The 20,915-nt window shown below is 38.0% G+C and overlaps 6 protein-coding genes and 1 long non-coding RNA gene across 8 annotated transcripts; 3 read left to right on the forward strand and 4 right to left on the reverse strand.

Annotated features, from left to right (window-relative positions):
• Nucleotides 1-1,063: 1,063 nt before the first annotated feature.
• On the forward strand, nt 1,064-6,152 carry LOC133847121 (HUWE1-associated protein modifying stress responses). Its single transcript, XM_062281922.1, has 5 exons — nt 1,064-1,835; nt 3,483-3,572; nt 3,733-3,919; nt 4,000-4,287; nt 4,880-6,152. Exons 1-5 carry the CDS (start codon nt 1,652-1,654, stop codon nt 5,001-5,003), a joined length of 873 nt encoding a protein of 290 aa, XP_062137906.1. The 5' UTR covers nt 1,064-1,651; the 3' UTR covers nt 5,004-6,152.
• Nucleotides 6,153-7,349: 1,197 nt separating this feature from the next.
• On the reverse strand, nt 7,350-10,739 carry LOC133847123 (NECAP-like protein CG9132). Its single transcript, XM_062281923.1, has 4 exons — nt 10,555-10,739; nt 9,353-9,749; nt 8,591-8,799; nt 7,350-8,516 (listed from the first exon to the last, which is right to left on the reverse strand). Exons 1-4 carry the CDS (start codon nt 10,635-10,637, stop codon nt 8,465-8,467), a joined length of 741 nt encoding a protein of 246 aa, XP_062137907.1. The 5' UTR covers nt 10,638-10,739; the 3' UTR covers nt 7,350-8,464.
• Nucleotides 10,740-11,073: 334 nt separating this feature from the next.
• On the forward strand, nt 11,074-12,591 carry LOC133847120 (transcription factor IIIA). Its single transcript, XM_062281921.1, has 2 exons — nt 11,074-11,345; nt 11,412-12,591. The coding sequence occupies exons 1-2, from the start codon at nt 11,163-11,165 to the stop codon at nt 12,396-12,398; spliced, it is 1,170 nt and encodes a 389-aa protein (XP_062137905.1). The 5' UTR covers nt 11,074-11,162; the 3' UTR covers nt 12,399-12,591.
• A 365-nt stretch (nt 12,592-12,956) lies between these two features.
• LOC133848333 (large ribosomal subunit protein uL22m) lies at nt 12,957-14,078 on the reverse strand. The gene is made up of 3 exons (XM_062283842.1): nt 13,636-14,078; nt 13,352-13,565; nt 12,957-13,291 (listed from the first exon to the last, which is right to left on the reverse strand). The coding sequence occupies exons 1-3, from the start codon at nt 13,927-13,929 to the stop codon at nt 13,071-13,073; spliced, it is 729 nt and encodes a 242-aa protein (XP_062139826.1). The 5' UTR covers nt 13,930-14,078; the 3' UTR covers nt 12,957-13,070.
• Nucleotides 14,079-14,177: 99 nt separating this feature from the next.
• LOC133848332 (fatty acid hydroxylase domain-containing protein 2) lies at nt 14,178-15,325 on the reverse strand. The gene is made up of 2 exons (XM_062283841.1): nt 14,589-15,325; nt 14,178-14,525 (listed from the first exon to the last, which is right to left on the reverse strand). The coding sequence occupies exons 1-2, from the start codon at nt 15,323-15,325 to the stop codon at nt 14,369-14,371; spliced, it is 894 nt and encodes a 297-aa protein (XP_062139825.1). The 3' UTR covers nt 14,178-14,368.
• An 803-nt stretch (nt 15,326-16,128) lies between these two features.
• LOC133848331 (fatty acid hydroxylase domain-containing protein 2) lies at nt 16,129-20,371 on the reverse strand. Of its 2 annotated transcripts, XM_062283839.1 has the most exons (5): nt 20,005-20,371; nt 19,177-19,250; nt 17,424-17,599; nt 16,886-17,340; nt 16,129-16,827 (listed from the first exon to the last, which is right to left on the reverse strand). In XM_062283839.1, exons 1-5 carry the CDS (start codon nt 20,313-20,315, stop codon nt 16,677-16,679), a joined length of 1,167 nt encoding a protein of 388 aa, XP_062139823.1. In that variant the 5' UTR covers nt 20,316-20,371; the 3' UTR covers nt 16,129-16,676. The 2 variants fall into 2 exon arrangements, with proteins under 2 accessions (XP_062139823.1, XP_062139824.1); XM_062283840.1 differs by lacking the exon at nt 20,005-20,371 and having other exon boundaries at nt 19,177-19,471.
• On the forward strand, nt 19,566-20,643 carry LOC133848334 (uncharacterized). The gene is made up of 2 exons (XR_009895252.1): nt 19,566-19,707; nt 19,812-20,643. It is a non-coding gene; the product is annotated as an uncharacterized LOC133848334 (long non-coding RNA).
• The last annotated feature ends 272 nt before the right edge of the window (nt 20,644-20,915 follow it).

A 20,915-nucleotide genomic window follows, 5' to 3' on the forward strand; every position in this document is an offset into this window, starting at 1 on the left:
TTAATGCTGTAATTATATAAATATATTTAAATTGTACACTTGTAATTTTAAAACTCATTCTAAGAAACTTATTAAAAACAACAATGAAAACATCTTTTAACTGATTAAACCTAGTATACATACATTATACTAAACATTACATTATAGAAATCGGCATGTCGCCAAACCGATGCTCAAAAGACTCTTGCCTAAGTTGAGGATAACAAATACATATATTCTTCCATGAGAGCTTTAAAAATCTTTCTGATTTTATTGATTATAACACCAAATATTCATATTTGGAAACGAATCAGGACATCAACATGTCGAATACGCCTTATTGACTTTTTTGTTACCCATTGCAAGGGTGTTTCAAAGTGCGTGGCAATAAAAATAGTTTTTTCCTTTAAAATTTCGTTTACAAATGTAAACCGTTGCGCGTTTTATTTGGGCGAAAAGGAAATAATCTGTACGCTATTCATTTACTTGACATTCATATAAATTGCACTGAAAAATTATAATATTGTAATGCTGTGGGTTGAGCTGGTTCTTAAATAAAATCGATAGTTGGCGGGCGTTTAAATAACAGCATTTAAATCGAAATGTTGACTCATCGATACAAAATCGAAACCATCGTGGTGACTGGCAAATGTTCCAAACGCTTTACAGATTACCGCACTGTTATTAACAGAAATACCAAAACAAATATTTTCCTGATAAAATTAAAAGAAAAATTGATATATATTTTATATTTCAATTGGTTGAATTAATAAATAGTAAGTATAGTTGAAAATTTTAATTTTATTTTGTTTACCCTAACGTTAATACGACTGCTTTATAAATGTTATTATGGTTAGCACAATCACACAGGTTTTGAATTGGACAAATTAAAAAACGTACTTTTTTGTAAGAAAAAAAAAAGGAATTCGAAATTAAATTACCAATCTTTTTATTTTATATTAAGTGTATTTATAATTTGATTGCAAAACAAAACATCGATGTTTACCATATAAGAAATCGATGTTAAAAGAATGTGAACAACATATCGATGCATCGACGGTGCCATCGATGTTGCTGCATCCATCTCTAGAATCGACACAACTCTAATATAATACAAGTGTGCTGTGCGCTTCATTTTTACACAATTTTAGATATATATTTACATTGGAATATCTCCGATTCTCAGAAGTATTTGAAGACGCATTAAGCAATCCAATCACATAGTAACTATAGTGGAAGCGATAAATATATATGAAGAGAACGACAGAGAAGCAGCACACCTAGAAAGCAAAACGCTATATTCAAAGACGACGCACACACAGTGCGTGTGTGTGTGCCAGCGTGCGTGTGTGTGTGTGTGAGTGCCTATGTCAGTGTTTCAGTGCGTGCTTCTGTCGTCGTCGTCGTAGTTCGTCGAACACGAAAAAGGAGTAAGCCAAAAAGAAGCTGAGGCTGTGTGCACAACGTAGGAACGAAGGAGGAACAGCTATTTTGCCGGAACACGCAATTCTGTTGTTGTAGAGAGGAGCAACAGCAGCGCCCTCTACAAACGAAAAACGTTTACATACATATAGAAAACCAACAAGAACAAGCAGAACAACAACAAACACACACACAAGCAGAAGCAGCAACAAAGGTGTTGCCCCACAACAACAACAAAAAAAAAAAGAAGATGCAACAACAACAACAGGAATCAGGAGGCGAAGAGAGCTGGCTGGAGGAGCAGTTCCTACGCGAAATCAACGGCCAAAACGATGAATACGAGCGCGAATTTGTGCGTCAACGCGACAACAATTTAAGCACCGTCTGGGGTGCATTCCAGGATTCGGCCACAGCCGTTGCACAGCTCTATCGTGGTAAGTATCACGATACGCCAGTCGCATCATCATCAGTAGCATCAGACAGCAGACAGCATTACATCTATCCAATCATAGATTTTGTTTATGCTGCCTCCATTTACATATTCACATACTTCTGTCTATGTATATGCCTGTGTGTGTGTGTGAGTGTGCGTGTGTGGATGTGCTTAAAAATAGTTTGGGCGAGTGTATTAATAGCGGCGATGGCTGCTCTGCTATCCAACAGCAACAACAACACCAACTTCATGCACACAACAGGCCCGGCTTTTAAGTTCCCCTCTAGTAAGCGTATGTGTGTGTGTGTAAAAGCACACACAAAAATGCTACGCTCTTCTTTCGTTTGCAATCTACGCATTATCAAAGTGCAGCAGCAGCCGCTGTTGAAAAGGGCTCTTGGAATGCAATAGAAACGCAGCCATGTTGTTGGTGTCTCTGTCTAGCATATAGACGGCTGTGTGACTGTCACAGTGTGACAGGCTGTGGCTTTGCTTACTCCTCCTGAGCTCAAGTCAGCGCTTGACATTGTCCATAAAAGATTTTGACACGTTATGTATATGTATGCGTGTGTGTGTTGTGCGGGTGTACATGTGTGTGTGTGTGTACATGTAATGCGTCATTTTCGCAAAATTGTTAAACAGCTGTTTTGACTTGCTCTATGTGTGTGTGGGTGTGGAAAGGAAGCTGCATGAATATGCATTTCTATTCAGCGCCCTTTGCCTTATCATCGTGTGTGTGTGTGTGTGTAGATACATAGTTACAATTCAAATGGTGCTGCTGCTTGTTTCATTTTCTTCTTTTTGATTGCAAATTATTTTTTGGGTTTTACTTGCCATCTCGCTTCAACTTATCTCTCTCCTTAGCTAGCAGCCATCATGCATTTAGTTTTTCCTTTGCACACGACTTTGACGTCGGGTCGATAAACGTGTACGTCAACTTGCTTTGGTCCTTTTTCTCCGTGCAGCGCCAACAACAGCAGCAGCAGCAGGTGTTGGAACGCAAGCGAGTGACAGGGAGAGAGTGAGAGAGAGGCTAAGTGAGAGCGAGAGGCGCTACTATCAAAGACGATCAGCAATGGCGGCGGCTGCTCTCGCTGCTTTGGCTCTTTATGTCTCGCTCATTTTGTTCTTTTTTGGAATTCTAGTGCAAAAGGGAATGCATCGGTTTTGTTTTTGTGTTTTATATACATATACCCGTTATTTATAGCATAGAAGAACATTGAAAGTTAGTTAGATAAAAGACTATACTATAGTTGTGCTATAATTTTGATTAGTTGATCGTCTTTTATTATTTATGAAATATGAATATTGTACAACAACGATTTGACCCATTTTTATTTAATCTTATTAATGCAATTAAGGAAAAGCAATGTAAAGAAAATAATGAAATCGAATATTATAGGATGTGAGGTATGAGGTCAGTAAAATCTAAATGCTTGGGAAAATGTACAAAATTGTATATCGTAAATTAAAACGTTACTCTAATTGCTTGCATTTTAAAGACTATATCATCCGTCTCAGTTTGATCTGTAGAATGCTCAACCAAAAATTGGGTTGATATGCTGCTTTTAGCTAGCTAGCTAGTTCTATTTCCTCTAGTTGCTATTGCTACATTTTATACTAAAAATATGTCCCCTTGCTTTTGCAGAGCGCTCATCAAACACATACGCTTCAGAGACTGGAGCACTGTGGCTGCCCTTTCAGACTGCAGCTGGCACAGTGACAACACTCTACAAAGGTTGGTTAGCTATCCCATCGCATCAAACATGTAGTTGTCTCGCTCTCCCAACTGCGATGTGCCGTGGGGGGGGGAGTGCTGGCGCCATCTACATGTGACAATGCCATCAATTGACCGTATTTTAATGGAATGCAAATTGTTGTTTCTCTTTTGATTCAAGAATCTTGTGATGGTCTCAAACGCACCAGCGACGCTGCCATACAATGCGGCTACCAAAGACGCACACGCGAACTGGCCGATTGGGCGCGTAGCAAAAAACGCCGGATGATACGTCGCGAGGATTTGCTGGCGTTTTTAGCTGGAAAACCGCTGCCAATGCAATCAACGAATCCACATGCCAATCGTCGGTGAGTCCATCTTATTGCGATACCAGGACATATCATTTGTTAAGATTAATTTGTACAATCTCTATTTCTCGTTTCTGCAGCTCACCGAAGCCAGAGCATAATAATCATCATGGTGGCCAAGTCAGTGGAGGAGGTGGAGGAGGAGGCGCCAATGGCGTCACTGGTTTTGCTAGCAACGGACTGAGCATGATGGCGCCCACAAACACAAATGGTGGACAGACAGCAGCGACAGCTGCGCACTTGCTTAATAACCCCGCAAGCGGTCAGGTGGCAACAGTCGGCGCCACAGGCGGTGCTCTAGGCGCCGCCAGTGGCATCGTTGGCGATGATTTGCACACTTTCAAGGAGGCCTTAGTTTTGCGTCCACGGTAAATATGTCAACCAATTTGGATATATGTTGGAGCAATGCACCTTTCGAGTAATGTTTCTGCATTTGTAGAATCTTTATTCATGATTTTCGTACAAGTTTTGTCCGTGTCCGCATAAAAATGATATGTAAATTGCTTAAAATTAACTGCTAAACTGTTACATCAATGTGTGGAAACATATTCTTTAGTTGTACAACATATTTTACATTTATCTAAAAGTAAATGCTTTCAACGAACAGCATTGTAGTGAGCATTCAAAGATTGTTTCGAAATTTAAATGCTTCAGAACTCTTTTTAATACGATGAAGTTTCCAATAAGCTGTTCCTGTGTTGTATGTTCCACACAATGCTTATATGTGACACTATCCTATAAAAGCTTAACTGACAGTTTTACAGCTAAAGTAACTCATAAATAACTAAACTTTATATATATTAAAACTTCGTAATATGTCAATTTATATGAATTTGAAGATTTTTTGAAACTCTTGATCAACTTACAAAACTGCAGAATACTCATAGAATGCATTGCTCCATCCTTATCAGTTATTTATTATACTAATTGCTTGTACTTTTTCCGCCTTCGATATTTTAGTGGTCCGGAACTATTTGCATTTGTTGCCAACGAAATAGCGCGTCATTGCAAGCGGCCCGGCAGTCCCATCGATGATAAAATGGATATTTGTCATTACAGTAGTAAACGTCAGCGCTTTATGTAATGTGCAGCCTCTCGTCGGGATCTACATAACACGAAACACACACAAACATACACCACGCCCACATTAACTACATTAAAATTCACATATACAAAGTTCTACACATACATAAAAAGGAATATGTATGAGGGCTAAAGCATAACCAGCAATTTATACCCGCTCAATACAAAAAAAAAAACTAAACTAAACTGAACGAAACAGAAAGAGGACGACAGAAACAGTCCAAAGGTCCCGCTCACTCGTAACGAGAAATATAGAGAGAGAGAGAGAGAGAGAGAAAATGAATGTGAAAAGGATGGACAGTAGAAAATGAATTTAATATTCTTAATGTCGATAGACACATGTATTGACAAGTCGTGTAAAATATTATATTCAAAAGTCTTGTTATTGCGCTAAGCCACAACTACAAAAACAACATACACAAAACTTGACTCGCCTCATTTATCCATCAAACAAGGACAGATACAAGAGACTTATATGACAGACAGAGACAGAAACACTACACATGCAGCCTGTTGTACGAAAATACACAAACAAAAATATTACAAAAGGAAAAACAACAAAAAAAAAAAAAGAAATCAACTTAAAAAATAGAACACACCGAGAACAGCATAAGTTAAATTTAGTTAGTTAAGTTAGTTAAGCAAAGAGCCCCCTTTCGTTATAAGTCTTACACAACAAGTCAAGAGAAGTGATCGAAACCGTAGGAAACAAACAAAACAAAAAAAAAACAATGTAAGTTAATTGAAAAGTATATGTATTTATTGTATTGTGTTGTTGGACGATCAAACAAACAAAAATGTATAACTGTAACCACACACACACACACACACACATACACATATGATTGGCGCCACAGATAGCAAAACAATTGTGCACGTATTAAACACAAAAACAAACGGTTAAAATGTAGCGAATACTGTAATATATTCTACAACAAAAACTATAGATAACTCTGTTGTTAAAAGCCAAAAGATGTACATAAGAATGAAACTGATACAAAAACAAAAAACAAAAAGATACAGATAAACTAAACATATTCTTCAAGCACAGACAGAAATGATTTCAATGCGAAACTAAAAAAAAAAAAAGAAAAATACAAACTAAACTAATACCTTATTAACTGTTTTACGTACATACAAACATTTGACATCCATTCATCATTCATTACCAAAACATCAAATGCTTCCCAAAATATAAAAAATATCTATAAATTTTCCCCCACAAAAAAAAAAAAAATACTTAACACAACTAACGAAATTAACGTAAACTAAATGAAATGATTCAAATAATAATCTGCGGTTAAGTTGCATGAATATCTTTCGTCTTGGCCACATTCGTAGCTAGCCAGGTAAACCATATACATATATATATACAGATTATATATATTTATTCATATAGAACCTATTGTATATGATTAGCATACGAAGGAACGAGTTGAGAAAAATAAAAATTCAAATACTAAATTATACATGTTTTAAAGCAAAGTCCTACGAAATATTGAGTTGTAATAAATTTAACAACTATGCTAAATTAACAATATACATTTATGAAAAGAAGCAATTAAAAAAAAAGGAAAAAAAACTTATACAAAACTAAGAAAAAAACACTATAAGTTAAATAAAAACATGAAAACTATAAAAAAAGAAAGGAATTGATATTTTTTGGGAATGGAAAAGGATTTCGGATTTTAGGAATTCGATATTATTATAAGATAATTCAATCTTGAAAGACGGAGATAAGAGAGACCATAAAAAGAGAAAAGATATGCTGAAATTGATAAATAAATAAAATCCAGGAAGTTGTACATTGAAATTCATTGCTATTTTTATTTTCATATTCATTTATATTAAGTTTTGTTGTATATTTAGATATATGTATACATATATTTAATTTTTAATTTGTATAACTGCACAGCTGGCAATTAATTTATGTATATTTGATGGATAGGAAATCAATTAACTAATTCCAACGAACAAAAAACGCGATGCATACAGACGCATGACTGTCAAACTGTATGCACACGACTCGCACGACAGTGACCATCAAACTGTAGCGCAACTGTTGAATACTTCTCATTGATAATCAATAACATGAGTGTGGTTAATAATGTAAGCTTCGCATGTTCTTGTTGTTGTTAATGGGATTATAGAACAAAAATAGTAGTCATAATATGTAATTAAGTGTGCCAGTTGCAGCTATAAACATTAGTGAACAAAATTAGTTAAATCGCAACTATTTTTTTGTTTAATCTTTTTTTGTTTCGTCATCAACAGCAACAAAATGAGCACAGCAACAGTTTGGAATGCTGCGCAGCAAAACACAGTTTAAGAGCTTTTTATTAATTTGTTTTCTTTTGTTTTTCTTTTGTACCAGAGAATTGCAACAGAGAAGAGAATGTTTTCTAAAAAAAAATGTTCTGATCAAATACTTTTTTACTTGTTGCAATAACTTCTTTCCGATTCTCTCTATTCTTTTGTTTTCATTTAATTTTATGTGTATTATATATGTTTTTGTTTTGTTTTTCTTTATATATATATATATTTATATATGTATGTATATATAATTCATTTGATTTACTTAAATACTATGCGTGTGTTAGTGTTTGTTTATGTGTGTGTGTGTGTGAGTGTGTATGTATATGCATATGCTTGTGTATGTGTGTTTAAACAATGTCAAGAGCAAAACGAAATTGATAATAAGTGTATAATCGGTATGCATGCCGTCTAGTTTAACGATAACGATAACGATACTTTTTGAACTAATTACAATGCCTTTGCCCTAAAACGGAATGTTTCTGCTACATTTCCAACTCGATTCAGAACTGTTTCGAATTATTGCTTTGTTTCTTTATGTTTGTATATATTTAAATACTTTTCAATTGGGTTTCAGCAATACGAAGAATACCGTAATTCGAAACAGTTTTTCATACTACTGTGGGCAAAACGTATTGTGACTGAGTTTTAATTTTTTAACTGGACAACACAGTTACCCAAAGAACGCGAAATATTGAAATGATCAATAAAAATATAGAAAAAATTAAAATGAAAACGAAAAATTAATTGAAGGCTACCGGAAAAGTTTTTATCACAAGCGTAGTGCATGTGGAAAGGACTATTTTAAAGGATATGAAACGGATAAGAAAAAATAGAAAGTTAGTCACAGTCCTGATACTTTTTGCCCACAGTAGTACATACATATATGTATAATATAATAAGTGCATAAATATGCTAAAGAAAAAATGTAATTTCAATTTATCAACTTTAACGTTAACGGACTTGGTTTTTTTTTTCATTTCTATGTATTAGTGTGAGCATGTATGTGTGTTGGTCATTCTCGGAGTTCTTGGATAGCGAGTGAAAGTTGTTTGTGTGTTGTGTGTGTTTAGTGTTGAAAAAGAGAAAAAAAAACACATTAAGAGCCTTAACACAATAAAGTGCGTGACGTTGCGCAAGGTGGCAGCTTTAAAACTGCACCCAATTAGCATTTGCCGAATTCTGTTGTCCTTGATTGCCGCTAACAGAGAGAGAGAGAGAGAGTCATACGTTAGTTTATCGATGATCGACTAGTTGATGCTCTTGCACACTTACCCCGCGGATGCGTAGTCGGTCCATTCACCGCCACCACCACCGCTGGTCCTATGAGCTGGCGATGCGCCTGGGCTTTGTCGCAACGTCGCTGCAGGCGCCGCTGCCGGCGGTGGCGCTATTTTGCCGAGGCCACCTGGCGGCGGTGGCAACACACCACCAGTTCCCTTGCCCTTGCCGGTGCGCGAGGTGCCCTCCGAGCCGTCCTTTTTCTGCAAACCAAAAAAATACCGATTAGTTTAAATGCATAATCGATAACTTTCCATGTAGAATTCAACTAGAAAGAACTGTAATCTGATATCGGTTTCCCAATTTGGAATCAACAGCTTAGATGTTCAATTTGCATTATTATAATAATTATTATATAAATAAATAATAATATTCAAAATGATTTCTGATCATGTGTTTTCGATCAGATAATTGCAAGTGATTGCTAATGAAACAAGTTAGAATGACGTCGTAAGCCAGGCGTAGCTTTTTTGCAAATTCTTTGTTAACAGTTATGTTAATAAGCAGTCGACGTCTATTTACATTAATATTCGTGTTATACGATGTTAATGTTACAAAATTAGAAATTCTAAAGATGTTATAGTAATTTTAAATGCTCTGCAGTTGTTAAAAACATTAATTTTCTAATTTTTATTTTATATTAGTATATTATATATTAAACATGGCTAACTTTAAAAAAAATCGTTTCTGCTTGTTTCCCTTGTTTGGCGTCGTTTACCCGTAAAAATCGATCGGATATTGGTTTCAACTACTCACCGTAATGCGCATGTTAATTTTGATGGTTTCACCCTCCTTGAAACCGAGATCAAGCTCTTGTTTGGGTTCGGTTTTCTCCTTTTCGATTTGCTCCTGATTTTTCACCCACTTGAAGTGATCCTGTAACGCCACATTCAAATCAAAAGAATCGGAACGATCACCAAATCCCAGTCCCAAAAACGCCGATCGTCCATTATCGTCCTGAACGCGTATAACGAAATAGCGTGAACTGTCCGAGACTGCTTCGATGGCCACGCCGGGATATGTATCGATGGGGCAATTGGCAAATAGGGCGCCGCTCGTCTTATCCTCCAATTTGAGTATGCATGCGGTGCCCTTGGCCACCAGACGCATTCGTCCGGTCCATGTGGGCTCTTTGAGGTTCCAGTCCGCTGCTCTGCGTGTTGTTAGCAAATTAAATACATACATCGGTTTAATAATACACTTAAATACACAAATACCAATACAAATAGAATGTGTGCGTGTGTGTATATGCGTATATTTATGGGGTCACCTTCTCTAACAAACAAACACGCATCATCTAACAGCCTAGTCCTTAACTGTCTACCAAGTAGCTAGTTCGTGACTAGTACAATAGACTCTATCGTCATCTGCAGTGCTGGGTGCTCAAATGTTTTGAATGTGTGTGCTTGTGTGTGTGAAAACAAAGAAAGTCAACAAGAGTAGCAACAAAAAACAATTGCACTAATACTTTTGCAAAAGCTTTTGGCTAACCACACACACACACACACACACTTGCATACGCATTCAATGGCAAGTGAAATGAACAGTAATTAAGAGAAACTGCAATGCGATTGTTAGAGAAAAACAAAAAAAAAAAACAATTGTAGAAAAAAAAAAATCAATTGTAATTGAACTTCAAAAGAGACAGCAATCGCAACAATAACAACAACAGTGGCAACAACAATAACAACCACGTCGCAGTCGTGTTCTTTAACCTTGGCTGCGGCTGCATGCCACATACATTCTTCTGTTTTCCGTGTGTCTTGCGCATTTCTAACATAATTTATGCATTTCTCATCAAATCAAAAATACACACACACGCACACACTCATATATTTCTGATGTGGGGGGCGTCTCATTTCTGTGAAATCACAAAACTTTCAATTGCACCATACACAACAACAACTCGATAAAATTTTTTGTTTTTTTTTTCTTTTCTTTTTTGCATGAGCACTTACCTATATCCTCGGTTGCTAGCGCGCGGCGGTATTTTGTAAATGAATACCTCGGGCTTGACAATCAGCACACTCTCGTATTCCATGTTATTTGAATTATTTCGTTATTGTTTATAATCGCCTGTATCTACAATTTCCGTTTATAACTTTAAGCTTACAACTACATATACTGCTAGGGGGGGGAGCTGCAAGACAATCGATGCCAAATATCGATGCTGATGTGGCCAATCGAATGTCCGCCACACTGTGCCGATATGTACCGAAAGAAAAATAAACAAAAGTATGGTCAGACTGCCACGTAGAGCGCTGGAAATACAGCAAGCAACTGATTTTAGCTACAAGCTGTCAAAGTCCCTCAGATAATAAGTTAAACAACATTTTTAAAAACATAGTTAATAAAAATATAACCATTTTAAAATTAATGTTATTAGTTTCATAATTATTTTAGCGATTCTCACTAAATACTGTAATATATCGATATATTATTCAGCACGTTAGATAATCGATATATGCCTGCGCAATCGAAGCTTCGGTGCCGTATCGATTATTTGAGTTGACTTCAATTGCACGCTGCTTTAATTTTGTCTGGTGGTTTTTAAAAGAAATATCAAATGCGTCCCGATTTGCTGATAACCAGCGACAGCGACTTGGATGTCGCACTTGAGGAGTTCAAGCAGAAGAAGGCGCGACGCGACAGCATTGGTCCCAAATACACTTGCAGCATTGGCAACTGTGAGGCTAGCTTCAAGCGCCTGGATCAATTGGATCGTCATGAGTTTCATCATACCGGCATTGTAATGAATTAAAGTGTAATCGGTGTTCAATTTGCATAGTAGTAATTGATTATTTTAATGTTGCAGAAGAAGCATGCGTGCCCGTACGAAGGCTGCGACAAGACTTATTCGATATTGACCCATCTGAAACGACATCAACGCAGCACACACGATCGCACGGCGGCGCCACAGAAGACTATCAAATGCACGTTGCCCGAGTGCAGCAAGATGTTCACGTCCGCATGCAACATGCAGCGGCATGTACGCGAAGCCCACGAGGCGCCACGCGAATATGCATGCACGCATTGTACGGCCAAGTTCAGGCAAAAGATGAAGTTGCGTCGTCATGTGATACAACAGCATACCCAGGAGTATCCCCATCGCTGCGAGAAATGTAGACGCGGCTTCTATCAACAATGGCAGCAGGAGAGCCATCAGCGCAGTTGCAAGCTTTATGAGTGTGCCGACTGTGAGCAGAAGTTCGATAAGTGGTCGCTGTTCACCAAACATTGCCGCGAAACGTTGCATGGCCGCGGCGGCGAGCGACACAAGTGCGAGCATTGTAGTTGCAGCTACGAGAAGGCAAGTGCTCTTGACAAACACTTGGCTACCAAGCACTCGACAACAGTGGCCACATTTGCTTGCACAGAACCCGGCTGCAATCGCAGCTATTCCTATGAACGAAATCTGCGTCAGCATGTGGTTACCGTGCATACGGGACGGCGCTTTGAATGCCTGGCCGCAGGCTGCGGACGTTGCTTTAGCAGTGCCCAAAATCTGAGCAAGCATTTGTTGCGCGATCACAACACCAAAGAGCAGCCAATAGACACAACAGAGGCTGAGGCAGCAGCTGCAACTAAAGCTGAAGAAGTGGCAACTGTGAAGACAACACGCAAACGGCGTCGCGATGCTGGACAATCGACGCGTTCGCAACTGGCCAAGCTGTCGTGCCTGGTGCTGGACAAGAGCGTGGATAAAGCTGTGCGGCAGCGTCAAACTGAGGCACTTACATCTGTTGCTCAGGAGCTGCAACAGCAGCAGGAGCTTATGGAAGATCTGTTGAGCGATGCGTAAGATTGCACACTTCCATACTACTATTCTTAAATTCACAACTAGTCATGGCTCGAATCATATACAATATAAGAATGATTGTAACGCTAAAATCTAGCTAGAGCATTCCAAACAATCTTTTACAGCAATTGAGAAGCTGTAGGATTATTTTTAAATTATGAAATAAAATTGCAACCATTAGGTTTAATAACTTAAACACATGCGTCCATATTTAATATACTTAAGTGGTCACAGTATTTACTTGAATTGTAACTTGGTACCGAAGACAGTTTCTTTTTTGTAAGTTTAGCAAACATTTAAAGCCACCAACTTATTTTAGCATTTTAAAATAGCTCGTAACACTAGCTTGATTGAGCAATAAGAAAATGTTGCGCCAAATTCCAATACTTAATCGCATTTTGAAGTATTAATATCTTCGCTAAGTTCTTTACAAGCTATACCATGTAAATAAGCCCAAGCTTATCAACGACACAAATCAGCAGCTGCTCTTAAACTAGCTTGCTATTTCTTTTAATTGGGAACTGGAATGCAATAAAGAGAGAGTTTGAAAAAATTGCACAATTCTCTTATTATTGTAACGATAATAGCGTTCACGTTTTATTGAAATATTAACAGCAAAATGCATTGGATGTGATTGTGGTGTGGTCGTGTTGTTGTTGTTGAATGTGGTGACATTTACAGGGAATTGATGACCTTTCGACTGCGCATCTGTTGCAGCCAATTCTCGTACTGCTGTTGCGGTGTCTGTGGCTCGGGTGCATAATAATGCTGCGGTGGTTCGCCCTCCTCGAGCCGCAGGAAGTAATGGCAATGCTTGTACTCAACGCGACCAAATCGACCGCGCGCATGACGGCGCAATCCTTTGAAGACACGTCCTTTGCCCACAAACGATTCAGCTACAATGCAAAAATGAACATGTTGTATTATTGTTAATTATTGAGGCGCAGCAAATTTACCAATCCACAAATTGCTTCGGTACTCGACATTGTGCCGCTCAACAGCCATTTGTTGTGCCTCCAGAATGGTTTCCTTCACATCTGTGGCGCCCTTCTTGAGCACAAAATTGAGCTGCTTCAACGCCTCGTCCACGCTCATGCCGCGCACAAAAGCGGCAATATACCACATCTTGTCCGGGCTGTATTTGATATTGCTGCGCATATGACAGACGTACTGTGCGAATGAAATAAATACATATATAAATAACAGACTATTTATGAGTGGCTATCAACTTGTGTATTACCGCCTTGCGTGGCTCTTCCTCTGTCTCCTGTGGCGGATGCACCGTTTTGTTGTATTCCAGCCACCGACGCGGTCCATAGTTGTGTTTGTTCCATTTGGCGCAGAGCCCTCCGCTGCCGCCGCCGCTAGCAGCAGACGTGTGCACGCCGCAGCAGTCACCAGTTTGCGTGATCGTTGTTGTTGGCACAACAGCCAGCAATTTGGCCACACTGCCGCTGCTGGTGATCGATGTGGTGGTCGCTAGTAGTGGTGTTTGCAGACTTAACTGCGTCATTTGTCTTATCACTTTGTGCATGTTGCTGCAGTTATTTTGTTATTTACTTCAGTACCAAAAAAAAATGAAAATGATAAGTACAATTGAAAGTGTTACAGCGACCAAAAAAAAAGTGGAAGCACCATCGGTCGCGTAACCTGCCAGCAACAGCTGTGAGCGACTGGGACAAGTGTGGCTGCAAAATATACTATTTAAGCTCCGCAAATATACTGCATATACCAATTGTGTGAAGTATCGATTTATCGATGCTGCCTTTTCAGATATTAATATAAAAACATTGAAAATATATTGGTGTACACATTTATTAACAAAAAACAAAAAAAAAAAATATTTTATTTTATATGGATGTATTATGTAAAGGGCGTTAATTTTCAATTATCGCATAATTAACATGTCACTATCGATTGCTTATCATTTCGGAGCTGTATCAGCAATCCTAAAGCCGTTACATATTTGAATTTCAATATATCGTTTGCTTTATTTTTTTTGCCTTGCGTTTGCTCTTGGTAAGCTTGGCTGCCAATTGCTGTTGCCATTGCTGCTTCTGCTCGCTTGGAGCTCTATAAGTGCCATGCAATTTGTCCAACCAGCCCATAACGCCGTAATTATAATTGAATCTAAAATCAAGAGAGACCGTTATTATCAAATGATCTGTTTTATGTAGGAGACATTCCACTTACTTGGCATGGTGATAATCATGGAAACGCACAGATCCCGCCGACCAGGGAAAACTGTAGCCCGTATGATCGCTCATCGAATTGATAACGGCCATGGCAATCATGCCCCAGGCGACAGTGACATGTGAACCGAGCACAGCCAACGAGACGCCAATGGGCATCAAATTGGCCACCACATGCTCAAAGGGATGGGCATACAATGTGATGGCGGCAATGGGAGCAGTCCACTCATGATGCTTCTTGTGTATATACTTATAGATGGCCTTGTGATGCAGCAAACGATGCGCATAGTAAAACATAATCTCCTCCAGCACCACGAGCACTGCAAAATCACGTACAACGCGTCCAAAGCTGGGCAACACACGTATATCGAGATGGCTACTGCTGCGAACGAGGACCAGTTCAAAGAGCACCCAAATGGTCAACAGATTCACCACAGTCAAATTGAATAACACCACTTTGACGGCATGCCAGAGACGTCCAAGATCAACAGGTTCATTTTGACCCGGTTGTATTTTGTATTTGCGCAAAAATCGAGGACGATTCGTAATGTCCATGAGTGTAAATATAGCCGCATATAGCCAATAGACGCAGAAGACAACGCTTGTGGTGCCAAACACCCAAAGACGCAGTGGATCATCTCCGATAACGTCGAGCAGCGACTCCCAACGTGCCTGGCACACATCTCCAGTGTAGCGCCAACGTAGCGCGAGGCTTGACCACATGGTGTTGGCGTCCATGGCTCAACAATCACAACTGTCGTGGTGTGTGCCAAGAAGTTAATCAAGTTCATGGCGAAATAATGCTAAAATACGCTACTTTCGAATCGGGCATATCGTAATCACTAATCACAATGATTATACTTTGATTATTAATGATTAATTTGAAGTAATTTAATCAATTTTTGAAAATATATATATAGTCTTCTAAGTTTTTTTCAAGCATAACGATTTCATTATCATTTTAAAACTAAAAAATATGTTTTTTTCTATTTTCACTCAATACAAAACAAAAACTTTAAAATAATAAAAAGTTTAAAGTACTAAAAGGATATAAAAATATATAATTCAAGTTGTTTTAAAGCGGAGATTAAATATATTTGTAATAGTATTTTGTTTTATTAATGTGTAATGGTTAATCATAAAATCATTAAACATAAATACATGAAGAAAACGTATAAAACCATATATTTTTATGCACTTAATTTCCAATATAAACAATATTATCAATCCCTGGTGACTATAGCGCATAGCACAGTTTAAAGAAGGAACAATAGCGTTATCCAGTATCCGAATATAATATATGATAGATAAGCTTTAGCTTGACGTAGCTCATTCTTTTGACGGTGCAAACGAATGATTCTAGGTCAAGTTCTATCGCTGGATTAGCGACGCTGACAAATTTGTGTTGTGCTTTACTATTGGAGATAACTTATTGCCAAGTATAAGTATAATTGTAATCTTAGATTAGGTTTTATTTTCGTTCTGCGTCGGGGGTGCGCAACAACAAGAAGAAGACAGCAACAACAACGACAACAACAAAATTGTAGGCAGCGCCCAAAGTTCAAGTTCTTTTATTCTGTGCGTGTTACTTTCTTATTTATTACTCGTAATTGTTCATCTCATTGTTTTGTGCTGTGTGTGTGGAGGGGTTTAACATAATACAAACACACTTATGCTTACTACTAGAATTATTTGTTTATAGTTTTTTGTTTTTAGGATGTGTGTTGTGTCTTTTCTCTACATTTTTACATTATACATTTTGCACATTTGCAGCTTACCTTTTTTTTTGTGTGTTTTTAACATTTTTTTCGTGGTTTTTGTTATGTCTATAAAATCGTTACTCGATCGCTCGACACGACTTTGCCTGGTTATTATCACAATGAAGTATACACATTTAGAAATGCCAGTAAAAAAAATGACATGCACCAAGATGCCTAATAAATAAATACGTATATATATATATGTATATATATATATATGTATATATCTATTTATGTATATATAGGAGTTGCATGCATGCAGAGAGGGACAGGAGATAGGCAATAATAATAAGAGTTTGCTGCTCAACGATCCACGCTCCACGCTCTTCTCACTTCATGGTGGAGTCGGGAAAGGCATCACGCGGTGGCACAAAGCTCAGCATCATAATGTGTCGCGCATACGATTTGGTGGCACGAAACAGCGAATCTGTGCCATGCAGTCGATCCAGCACGCCCAGCACACCGAAACAGTTGTTGAATCTAGCAAAATTGAACACAGCATTAGTAAATGTAAATTGCACACACAACTTGAACTCACTTCAGATGATGAAAGTCATGCGCTTCGGGACTGGGAAAGAAGGGCAAATGATAGCCCGAGTGGGCATTCAGAGTGCTCAGTATGGCCAAGGCGAACCACAGCCAAGCGGTGGCCACATGGCTGCCCATTAGAAATACGCCCAGAAACGGGGGCAAAAGATTGCTGAAAATGTGCTCAATGGGATGACAATAGATCGCCGTCACCGAGATGGGCGCCGTCCACTCGTGATGCTGTTTGTGTATGAACTTGTAGATGTGCTTGTGATGGAGCAATCGATGCGAATAGTAGAAGCCCAGCTCCTCCATCAGGATGCATACGGTTAGCTCAAAGCACACCCAATGGAATGTGGGCAACTCGCGTATATCGCTCAGGCCGCGGACTGTCATCAATTTATAGCTTAGATATGCCAGCGGTATGCCCACAAATATTTGATTGCAGATCACACGCCAAATGACCTGAAACAATAACGACAGTAAATGAATCACAACACTTCACACTTCACAAATTCAATATCAATTTGTTGTCGGGCCAATCAGACCTTCATTAGACGTCCGGCTTCGACGGGTTCATTGGTGCCCGGCTGGATTTTATATTTGCGCAGACAGGCTGGCCGATTGGTCAGATCCATGAATGTATAAATGCCACCCACAGTCCAATACACGATCATTGTGAAGAGCGTGGTGCCAAAGACCCAAAGCATCATTGGATCATCGCCTGCAACAGAGAAAGAAGAATCATGAATATAGAAATGCTTAGGAAAAGTTAAAGCTGCTTTCATTAGTCATCCAATGTCAACTTGTCGTTGACTTGGGCAACAATAAATAATATTTACTCAACACGAATATTACGTACTTTACGTGTACTATGGTACTATACTATATAATATATTATATTGCACTCTGTACAGGTGATTTGGTAATTAAAGCATTGCTCAGATCTGTAAAATTCTACACTAGGAATACATTTCGAAGTAATTCCGCACAAAAAGTGAATAAAAGAAACCGACTTTTATTTTAAATTAACACAACAATAACTATAAAAATATATCACATTCTTTGCAAAGAAAATAAAATAAAGAATCAGTTACAGAAATATTAAAAACAACAAAATTAACAAACTCGTGTGCTCAACAAAATATACCAAAGGGTTTATTTGGTATATTGATATAGTGTTACATTCAAAATATACCATAGAGTACAAAATATATATCAAATTGTCAGCCAAAACTGCTAAAACCCGTATTAAGTAGTAAGTCTCTGAGATCTAGATGTTCATACAGACGGACAGACAGACAGACTGACATATAGGAGGAGAATAAATACACTTTATAGAAGTGACTCCTTTTGCACAAAATTAATACCACAATATCTTTCATAAATAAAATAATAATCAATAATTGAATAATAACGTCTATATTAAGAGTACAACAAAGAATTAGTTCTAAAAAAAAACAAAAGATGAAGAAAAAAAACGGTTTCCATTAAAAATACAGAATGAATCATAGAAATATTTAAAACAGTCAACGTTATTCGAAATTGAAATTCAAGCCGATTGTAACTATTTAAACCATCTGTTGTGATTTTCTTGTGATTGCAATTTAAAAAAACGTTATCAGTGTTGGCTTTTTCTTGTGTCGCAGAAATAATAATACTATTATGTGCATATATTTAAATTAGTGTCAATTGAAAGGCTGCTAATATGAGTAATCACTTTATAGGGATTGTTATTCATGTTGCATCACAAAAAAAAAATACTATACTATACAAATATAAATATTTTATATATTACGAAAAGTGTAGAATTATGTGATTGATCAAATAGTATTTATGCATAGTGTAATCGAGGTTTCCTGCCATTCAGCCTTTGTCTGTGAGCATCGAGCTTATGTGTGAGTGCGCCCTGATGTACGTCTGTAAGTGTGTGTGTGTGTGTGAGTGAGTATGCGAAATGTATGTGTGAGTCTGTATGTGTGTGTGCGAATTAGTAAACAAAACGGTTGCCGTTTATTTATTGTTGACTTTGTTTGCTTTCGCTGTTGTTGATATTGCTTATTGCTGTGGCTTGTGAATGGAAGGCAAAAGTGCAATTTGTGATATGTGACGTTCAAAAGACAAGCACAAAGGCACACACACGCGCACACTCCCGCACATAAGTAAATAAATAAATGTGTAAATACATAAGTAAAAGTCATGAGTGCATGCGCACTTTTATGATATAATTTACAAACTCCCCTCAAGCGTATTATCATTTAAATGTAATCAAAATATTGTTGAACTCCAGCTTGAACTTACCAAACTTGTCGATGAACTTGTCCCATTGCGATTGCCAAAAGTCACCGGAGGCTCCCCAGAAACTCTGCAAATGCCTGGTCGGCAGGTAAGAAAACTCGTTAAATTTCTCCATACGAGAAGCAAAACCAAAAGAAAAAAAAACAAAAAAAAACAAAAAGTATCCAAGCGAAATTCTTTGCGTGTGTCTGTGGGTCGACTGTAAGAGCTGCTCGTGTTTCTTAGTCGGCGGCGGTCGCAAACGAACTGAAACTGGGTAACTGAGCAGATTTATTTTTTATTTTCTTTCTTTCACTTTGTTTTTTTTTTAATTTTTTATTTTGGGGCCTAATGAGGAAGAAGCGCAGCTCACGCAGTGTGTAAGAGCGACACAGAATGAGTGAATGAACAAAAAAAGAGAGGGACAAGGTAAACTGACGTTGCTGGACACGATCGCAGATACACAAACTGCGCTCTGTGTAACCATTGTCCGTTACTTAAAGCTCTTGCGACAAGAGCTTTTGCGATGTGATGCGTGATAACAAATATATATGTGTACGTACACGAACGTTTTTTATCCATCATAACAATTTTTATATAATTGTCTGTATTGCTAGGTAATATTTTTACTAAGCAATTCATTCTACTGTTATGATTAGAGCTCACAAGAACATTAGCTTGGACCGAAGTGCAAAAAGCGCCATCTACCGATCTGCCGACGCATGATTGTAGCGCCATCTAGCGATCGCTAAGGCAAAACTGATCGATGCCTCTGAGTAACGGATTTTTATAGATATCGGTAAATGAACAGCCTTTTTACTAACACTTCGCACATTTAGTTAACAAACTTACCAAGTCAGTACGTTGCGAAACAATATGAACACGGCCAAGGCGCATGTGATGATGAAAATGACACTGTGCAACGAGGACAACCACAGCGGACTGTCCATCTCATCTGTCCAGTTTTGTTGGGCTCCAGTTGCTTGTGCTTGTACCGCCGGCATCATTTTTGCCGAAGTTGCTGTCCCACTGACATCCAGCGATGTGTGAGCGGCCACTGCAACTCCTCCTCCCCCCACCAGCAGCAGATACTTTGTTGGATTCGCCAATTCCATTGTTGCTGCTGTTACAGTTACTTGGCGGCTTTTGGGCGGGCGTTGCATATACAGGATTCGTGGACATCGTTGCTATAATTTCTTTACACTTTCTTTTTTACATGCAATTATTGATTTTTATTATTGTTTTTTTTTTTCTATATACGACTATCAATTAAAACAGCTTGCCTTTTTCGATTTTCGTCTGAGTGAAAAGTCGCCTTTGTGTTGTTGTTAGGTTTTTGTTGTAAGTTTTGTTATGCTTTTTTGTTGTCCTTGACATTTAAAACACTTCGATTTTTTCGTTGCTATAACAAACCTGGTGCGCGCAAATAGTGATAGCTGCAAACATTTTATAAAAAACAAATGACCCGCATTTGTTGTTAACTATTTGACATGCGTTTCAACAAAATGGTTCTTGTGCCGCTAAAATCGCTGTATTTTGAATTTCTTTTCAGTTTGGTCTTTTGGCTCAAAGCGAACATACGCACCCACACACATGCACAGTACATTTTTTGAAAGCAACCCTGTTAGCAATCGATATTCGATAAATTGATATTGTTTGCTGCAGTGTGACCCTGTAATATTTCCAATACATAAGTGTATTTGAATTAATTTTACTTAATTTAATTTATTTAAATATATATTTATTATCGACCCTGAGGAACT

The sequence above is a fragment of the Drosophila sulfurigaster genome, chromosome X, assembly GCF_023558435.1.
Source record: "Drosophila sulfurigaster albostrigata strain 15112-1811.04 chromosome X, ASM2355843v2, whole genome shotgun sequence".
Classification (NCBI taxonomy): domain Eukaryota; kingdom Metazoa; phylum Arthropoda; class Insecta; order Diptera; family Drosophilidae; genus Drosophila; species Drosophila sulfurigaster.

Bases quoted from the DNA above. Each gene is read 5' to 3' on its own strand.
- LOC133847121 (XM_062281922.1), top strand. From the start codon at position 1,652: ATGCAACAACAACAACAGGAATCAGGAGGCGAAGAGAGCTGGCTGGAG. The intron at 3,573-3,732 runs GTTGGTTAGCTA...TTTTGATTCAAG, and splicing joins AGTGACAACACTCTACAAAG to AATCTTGTGATGGTCTCAAA. The intron at 3,920-3,999 runs GTGAGTCCATCT...TCGTTTCTGCAG, and splicing joins AATCCACATGCCAATCGTCG to CTCACCGAAGCCAGAGCATA.
- LOC133847123 (XM_062281923.1), bottom strand. From the start codon at position 10,637: ATGGAATACGAGAGTGTGCTGATTGTCAAGCCCGAGGTATTCATTTAC. The intron at 8,800-9,352 runs GTGAGTAGTTGA...TTTGGTTTGCAG, and splicing joins AAATTAACATGCGCATTACG to AAAAAGGACGGCTCGGAGGG. The intron at 8,517-8,590 runs GTAAGTGTGCAA...TCTCTCTGTTAG, and splicing joins ACCGACTACGCATCCGCGGG to CGGCAATCAAGGACAACAGA.
- LOC133847120 (XM_062281921.1), top strand. From the start codon at position 11,163: ATGCGTCCCGATTTGCTGATAACCAGCGACAGCGACTTGGATGTCGCA. The intron at 11,346-11,411 runs GTAATGAATTAA...TTAATGTTGCAG, and splicing joins AGTTTCATCATACCGGCATT to AAGAAGCATGCGTGCCCGTA.
- LOC133848333 (XM_062283842.1), bottom strand. From the start codon at position 13,929: ATGCACAAAGTGATAAGACAAATGACGCAGTTAAGTCTGCAAACACCA. The intron at 13,566-13,635 runs GTAATACACAAG...TCATTCGCACAG, and splicing joins AGGAAGAGCCACGCAAGGCG to TACGTCTGTCATATGCGCAG. The intron at 13,292-13,351 runs GTAAATTTGCTG...TTTGCATTGTAG, and splicing joins CCGAAGCAATTTGTGGATTG to CTGAATCGTTTGTGGGCAAA.
- LOC133848332 (XM_062283841.1), bottom strand. From the start codon at position 15,325: ATGGACGCCAACACCATGTGGTCAAGCCTCGCGCTACGTTGGCGCTAC. The intron at 14,526-14,588 runs GTAAGTGGAATG...TCTTGATTTTAG, and splicing joins CATGATTATCACCATGCCAA to ATTCAATTATAATTACGGCG.
- LOC133848331 (XM_062283839.1), bottom strand. From the start codon at position 20,315: ATGCAACGCCCGCCCAAAAGCCGCCAAGTAACTGTAACAGCAGCAACA. The intron at 17,341-17,423 runs GTCTGATTGGCC...TTATTGTTTCAG, and splicing joins AAGCCGGACGTCTAATGAAG to GTCATTTGGCGTGTGATCTG. The intron at 16,828-16,885 runs GTGAGTTCAAGT...CAATTTTGCTAG, and splicing joins CATGACTTTCATCATCTGAA to ATTCAACAACTGTTTCGGTG.